At 49.6% G+C, this 7,403-nt stretch overlaps 1 protein-coding gene across 1 annotated transcript; it reads left to right on the top strand.

Moving 5' to 3' along the window:
* The first annotated feature begins 785 nt into the window (after positions 1-785).
* NKX2-4 (NK2 homeobox 4) lies at positions 786-2,264 on the top strand. Its single transcript, XM_019462376.1, has 2 exons — positions 786-1,254; positions 1,648-2,264. The coding sequence occupies exons 1-2, from the start codon at positions 798-800 to the stop codon at positions 2,262-2,264; spliced, it is 1,074 nt and encodes a 357-aa protein (XP_019317921.1). The 5' UTR covers positions 786-797.
* The last annotated feature ends 5,139 nt before the right edge of the window (positions 2,265-7,403 follow it).

The following is a 7,403-nucleotide window of genomic DNA, read 5'->3' as shown; positions in this document are numbered from 1 at the left end:
TCTCTGTGTGCATGTTTTCTCTCTTCTTTGGATTTGGCTACTTGGAGCTAATTTAGAAGTGCCTGTTTGGTTACCCGCAAAATGACGCTTAAGGGTCTAAAGATGCATAAATTAGAAGCCTTACAAAGGCAGAGGGTGGTCATTGTACCTCATCTCTTTATGCGCTCTTATGGTGGGACCCAAGAGCCTTTTTTTTTTTTTTTTTTTTTTTTAACACTTTAGATGATGGCGCGAATGAGAGGCTGGTCACCGGGGAGGACCAGGAGAGCCCTGCACACCCCCCTCCAACTCAGCACCACATCGCCGCTGTCCCAATATACCGGACTTTGCTACAAAGTCCCTTTTGGAAAACTGCGGTCTGGATGGAAAGAAGCGCCGAGTCCTCGACGTCAAGCCTGGACGCCGACCTCAGAGTTTTCTATTTCTGGTGCTCGAGGGCTGGGGTAACTGCCGGGGATCCAGGCGGGAAGGATGGAGAAAGCAAAGGGGGGTGATGTTCTCAAGAAACACCCAACTGCCCCCTTTACCTTTTTTGCCTCCATTACAGGGGGTGGAGGGTAGAGAAAAAGATGTCAATGACCATTGTTTGCTCGTTTGGGATGTTGCTCCGCCCCCGAGTCTGTCGTAAACCTGGCGGCGGACTAAAATAAACCCCAGATCCCGCGGCTCGGGGGTTCGCCGCGCCGCCGACTCCTCGTCACAGGCGCTACCGCCGCAGCCGGGGTGGCGGCGACGAGCGGCCGCCGCGTCCCGCCCGCGCCCGCCCCGGGCACCCCTACCTGGCCGTCCGCCGAGCCATGTCGTTGAGCCCCAAGCACACGACGCCCTTCTCCGTGTCCGACATCCTGAGCCCCATCGAGGAGACCTACAAGAAGTTCGGCGGCGCCATGGACGGCGCGCCGCCCGGCCTGGGGGCGCCCCTGGGGGCCGCGGCCGCCGCCGCCTACCGCGCGCCGCCGCTCGGCCCCTCCTCGCAGGCGGCGGCGGTGGCGGGCATGCAGCCGCCGCACGCCATGGCGGGCCACAACGCGGCGGCGGCGGCGGCCGCGGCGGCCGCGGCGGCGGCGGCGGCCGCCACCTACCACATGCCGCCGGGCGTCTCGCAGTTCCCGCACGGCGCCATGGGCGGCTACTGCAACGGCGGCCTGGGCAACGTGGGCGAGCTGCCCGCCTACACCGACGGCATGCGGGGCGGCGCGGCAGCCGCGGCCACCGGCTGGTACGGCGCCAACCCGGACCCGCGCTACTCGTCAAGTGAGCGGGGCGGGCAGCGCGGGGACTGAGGGCAGGCGGACGGCGCGGGCTTTGCCTGTCACCGCCCAGGTCGCGCGCGCGTGGCTGGGGGTGCTGGGCTCCCGGCCGGGGGCGCGCGGGGCGGGGGGTCCGGGGACCCAGCGCGGGGCCCTGGGCCGCCGGGCGCGCGGAGGGTGCTGGACCCAGCCGGGGGCGCGCGGAGGGGGGGGGGTGTCGTGGGACCTGGCGGGGGGTGGGGGGCACTAGGCCCCTGGGCGCGCGGAGGGTGCCGGGACCCACCCGGGGTCCCGCGGGCGTCGCGGCCGGCGGGGTGTGAAGAGCGCGGGGCGGCGGCGGGAGCGGGCTCCCGGCGGGCCTGGCGCTCACAGGGCTTCCCCTCGGGCCCCTCCCCAGTCTCCAGGTTCATGGGACCATCCGCGGGCGTGAATGTGGCCGGCATGGGGTCGCTGACGGGCATCGCGGACGCAGCCAAGTCCTTGGCGCCGTTGCACGCGGCGGCGGCGGCGCCGCGAAGGAAGCGCCGCGTGCTCTTCTCGCAAGCGCAGGTCTACGAGCTGGAGCGGCGCTTCAAGCAGCAGAAGTACCTGTCGGCGCCCGAGCGCGAGCACCTGGCCAGCATGATCCACCTGACGCCCACGCAGGTCAAGATCTGGTTCCAGAACCACCGCTACAAGATGAAGCGGCAGGCCAAGGACAAGGCGGCGCAGCAGCTGCAGCAGGAGGGCGGCCTGGGGCCGCCACCGCCGCCGCCACCGTCCCCGCGCCGCGTGGCGGTGCCCGTGCTGGTCAAGGACGGCAAGCCGTGCCAGAACGGTGCCGGCACTCCGACACCCGGCCAGGCCGGACCGCAGCCGCCGGCCCCGACGCCGGCGCCCGAGCTCGAAGAGCTGTCGCCCAGCCCGCCAGCGCTGCACGGCCCGGGAGGCGGTCTGGCGGCCCTGGACGCGGCGGCAGGGGACTACGGCGGCGGCGTGCTCGGCGCCAACCTGCTCTATGGCAGGACGTGGTGACCGCGCGGGCGCCCCGGGTTGGGGTCCTGCCTGCGGCGCGGAGGGTGTGCAAGGAACTTCGAGAACGGATGGGGAAAACACACCGAAGCGGACCCTTGTGTACGCGACTATCAAAAACTAACGAACAGGTCAAGGAGAGGGGCACGCTCTGGACCTCTCCGCTGGGGGTTGGGGGACCGCGACGGCCCTGGAATTGAATAATACCACGCCAGGAGACTGAAGTGGTGATTTCTTCTTTCCAGAAGTTCCTAAATTATTCGAAAGCTGGCTGTGTCTACATCCACCACGTTCCTAACCAAAGCTCTCAGAGTTTTAAAAGTAGGAAACGTTGTTGGTGTTTGTAGCTCTAAAAACCAACCCAGCTTTAACAATGAATGCTTTTTTGGAGTGGAACTTGAGAGATTAATTTTCAAAGGCCTCCCCCTTAAGTGCAATTTCATTAATGTTTGATTGAAAGTAAATTGTAGCTCAAGGTGGATCATGCACATAGCAACATTATTGCAGGGGAATCATTGCCATTTAGGTAATAGAGAAATGAAATAAAAATCAAAACATTGCTTATATGCATTGATAACAGCTTTTTAAATTTAATGCTGATTTTAGAATGTTTTAATCGTTATTTGGCGAATTAGTGTTCCTATATTACCCTGAAAGAGGATATTTCCTTCCGTAAGATTGCAGCTCATTATAAGAAAGAAGGGTTGCAAACTACTTTTTATGTGAAATCTGGTCTCACAGATCAACTGATAAAATAAATGCACGCTATCCTTTCATAGACAAATTATTTTCTTTAAATTATTTGCTTGTCTGAATTTGAATACCTTACCAGAATACTAGAACAAGCAAGCAAATTTGCTAAAATTGACATCAATTAATCTATATTTCAAAGCATGTCAAGGAGAATAAAGTGATTTATTGAATTGTAATCAGAATGTAAAGAATAAGAAATATTGACAATCTTCCCACATCTCGAACTCAATAGGGGTTGCACACCGATCTTGTTGGTGTTTTATTGTACAAATAATGTATTTACTCTTTAATATGCCAATTTATATTTCCTATGTTTCAAATGGATATTTAAATATAACTTAAAAGAATCCGAAGTATTTTTTTTTGTAAAAGTCAAGTGGTCATTTCTTTTTCACTAAGTTGTACAGGTTTTATTTTGGTTTGGCTTTTTTTTTTTTTTTTTTTTTTTTTTGCACTTTTTGGCATCACATGACAGTGCAGCTCAGTTTACTCACAATTTAAATAACTGGTATTGGAGTAAAAACACCAAAAGCAAGCTGAAGGACTTTAGTTTATATAAAATGAATGAAAATTATAACATGGATAAAGCATGATTTATAAATGATAAACAAATGGTTGCCAAAGACCCTAAAACTCCTATACATTTGAAGTTTTAGAATTAGTTTGAGGCTGAAACATTTCATTTCACTTCATTGTTCAGGTGTTTTTTCTGAATGTGCAAAGTGAATCCTATGGAAGGTGTTTTAGAAATTAAACATGCACTTTCTTTAAACTGTATTTTACATAATAAGTAATAGTAATCATAAAACTCCAGTCCCTTTGACAGAGGGGAAAAAGCAACCACTGAAGAAACAAGGGGATCAGCCTTTATCAAAAGTCTGTGAATGCATTTTTGGAAAAGAACTAATTTTTTGAAAACATTTTACATGAAAAATAATTTGAGCAGAAAATAATACTATGAAAATGGTGCAGTCACACCTAAAGAAAATTCTCCCAATTTGGGCTTTTGCATATTAATTGAATTAACTTTTAAAATGTTTGCCAAGCTAACATAACTATTTTTGATGTGCCAAGTTTCGAAATGTTTGTTTATATTGATTTGGTTTCCTCACAGTAGTACCAGAATTTTGAAATTTTACTTCCAGAAAACATGTTCCAAAAGTCCACAAGATTTGCAATATGTATATATATTTTACAGCCCAATACTTAACAATAATAGCTTATGGACTAAAGGCTCCAAGTAACAAAGAAAATAAGTCTTCATGGACAGTTTTTTCCCTTGATATAATTTATTTCTAGAGCAAAGAGTCTCTTAGACTAAGTGAACTCTGAATCGAAAAGAAAAAACAGCCGCCTTTATACAGTATTTTCTGAAAGTGTATTTGCTGTAGGCGTATCTTTTTCCTTTCAGCATTGCTCTCAATAGTAAGGGAACCACTGCCAGAACTAACTGCTGCAGATGGCTTGACGTTCTACACCCAGAAATGCACTGAGTTTATGTGTGCACATCCTGAAATTAGGATAGGGTTTGGTTCTTGAAACATTAAAATAGAAAATGTTTTTGCTAAAGAATTCCACATTCTGATTAGCGCAAAGCAAGAGCTTTTTTTCCTTCTTTTGCAATTAGTGCTTTGCAGATCTTTTATAACAACACAAATGGCCAGACTAGGTGAAACTCATTAACTGAAGAGGAGGATAAGTGTCTTCACAACCAAAAGGGAGGGCCCGCGCAGGGTCTGAGTGGAACAAAGCCCCCTTAAAGTTTAGCAGAGGCCACAGCAAAACTTGGTTCCAGAAATGCTAACTGCAGATGTGGTATTTTTTAAAAAAATGTTTTGGGGTTGTACAACAAATTTATCTTTTCCAGTTGATGCACGGAAACAAAAACCCAGAATCAAAGTTTCAGAAAGGAACAGCAGGGATTGCAGGTACTTTTTTTGTAATCTGTGTCGGGATGCAAATTGAACCACTGGGTGTGTGACAGTGCAGTGTTAAAGGACACAGGAAGGGTGTTTTGTATATGGAACTCGTGGAGGGTGTAACCCAGTTGTCTTCTATTTAAGGCTTTGCTCAGAATTAAAACCTAATGGTCAGAGCAAGTAGTCAATCAGACTTTTATCAACACAGATGTTGTGTTCAAATTCCATCCTGCTATCAGTTGTTTACTTTCAATTTAAAGCAAATCAGAGAATCCTGTTCATTAAGTGCAAGCACCTTCCAAAGAGTTGCTTTGTTAGCTGCATTGAATACTGATTTAGAAAGACTTTTGGAATAAATTTGCGAACCACAATCACATAAAGACCCACGGACTGCATTGTTAGATATCAGTTTGTGCATAAAATAATGCATTATGTAGTGGCAAGACAAATTTCAGATGTTCAAAGCATAAATGATGTTGCCCAACTGTTTAATGTAACACTAACGTGTGAGGACAAACCCCTGTATGTTAACTATTTCAGTCCAGTTTTTTTAAAATGCTGCTACTTCCATGTCCAAACCCAATGAGACAGAGAGTTAGGAAACATTTTATTAAAAAAAATTTTTTTGGAATAGCCTTTTACTGCTAGTGAAACTGGTGAACATCTGGAGAAGATTCAGAGAAAATGGCAGATGGGAATTGCATTCACATCCCTTCAGGAATTCCCTCTCCCTAGTAAGTATTGAGATAATTTTGTAATTTCAAGATTACTTTTATTATTTTAAAGTTGGGACGTAGTGGAAGCTTCTGGGAGGGTTTTTTTGGTTTCACTGTTTTTGCTTTATACATTATCTGCAATTGGATAAAATGTGTACCCAAAACTGAATGAAAGACCATTTTTTAAAATCCCTTGTAACCTCTATTTCAGTCATTGTTTAAGTGACTTCTAATAAAGGTTTAACCACTAATACTGCCTAACTCTAAGTTGTGCAAACTTAGAGTTATTTTGCAGTAGTGAATAAGCTCTATTCCCATTTCAAATACAAAAATCATACCATGTTCTCTTTTGGCCCTCATTCCATAAATACGAAATTCGAAACAAGCAACACAAGCAGTTAACGTTACGCTGCGTGGAGGAAAAATCCATCGAGAACGGGCCGTTTGTCATTTTATTGTTTGTTGACTTTTTTCCTGGTCAGTAATAGTAGGACAGTCGATCGCCAGGAACAGTGTGGCGGGATCTCAGCTCCATGATCCTCTGGGGCGGTCGGGAAGAGGTACCGGACTAGCCGGACGGAACCAGCCAGCTTTCTGCCGTCCGGAACGGGGAGTGTTGACTCATCAGACAACGTCTAAATTTTAGATTTCTAAGTTTAGCTCACTTCTGTTACGTTCAGACTTAGAACTTAAAACTGCAGCCTTGGAAGAAGATTTCCATCATCTCTTCACTGGTCCGGTATTTGCATTCGTGCACTGAACTGAGAAGGCGAAACGAGCTGGTTGGGGAAGCTTCGGCGCCGCCTCCAGGAACCGAGGGCGGCTGCTGCTGCTGCTGCAATGATCCGCTTTGGGCCAGGCGGGGGCCGCGACACACAGGCCACCCTGCGGGTCGGGGGTCTGAACTTTCCCGTGCCCGCCCTGCTTGAAACGGCGGCTTGCGGGGGAGGGGAGGCGGGCCGGAGAGTGGCGGGACGGGGGACTCCGGCGGGCGGGGCCGCGAGGACCGAGAGGAGCGGGTGGACGCCAGGCGCGACCCCCACGTGCGCCGAGGGCCGAGCGTTCCCCCGCCCGCCAGTCCCCCGTGGGTCTGGGGGACCTTGCCTCGGAAAAGCGGCGCGTCTGTTCCCGCCACGCCAGGTCCGCGGCTCCCGGGCGTCGCCTCTATCCCCGTCTGGCTGCGACGTCGCCGCGCCCCGGGGCCCTCGACGCGGTCGGAGGTGCGCCCGACCTCCAACGCGCCTGGGGGAACACCGGAGCTTGGAACCATCAGCCGCACCCCCGCCGGTCCAGACGCCCTGCGCCCTGGCAAGAACATTAACCTCTCGCTCATTACACCCAATTTGCCTTTGTAACGCCAAATGGCTAATAGTTTGTAGACGGCTTTGTATTTTAACGTGCATCACCTCATTTGATCTTTAAAGGTTAGACAACTGCGCATTAAGGGCCCTTAGCGCCACAATAAAGTCACTCTGTTTTCATGTTCCAAGATTTTAAGCATCTTTAATATTAGACCCTGAATTACTGTCTTACTGAAAGATAATGTAATTATTTAAATCTGGCCCATTAACTATTTTTATACCTGAATGCGGAGGGAATGTTTATAGCTTTAAATATTCTATTTGAAGTTCTAAAAAGCGTTTACACTTGTTGAATAGAATGCATTTTTTTCTGGCAGATTCAGACGTGGGAAGGAGAGGAAGAGTAAGCAAGAAGAGGTGGCAAGGGCGAAGGAACGGAGAAGGCCCGTTAAG

Source organism: Panthera pardus, unplaced genomic scaffold, assembly GCF_024362965.1.
Source record: "Panthera pardus isolate Hobbes unplaced genomic scaffold, ASM2436296v1 HiC_scaffold_25, whole genome shotgun sequence".
In the NCBI taxonomy this organism is placed as follows: domain Eukaryota; kingdom Metazoa; phylum Chordata; class Mammalia; order Carnivora; family Felidae; genus Panthera; species Panthera pardus.
This window is presented reverse-complemented; position numbering and strand designations above follow the sequence as displayed.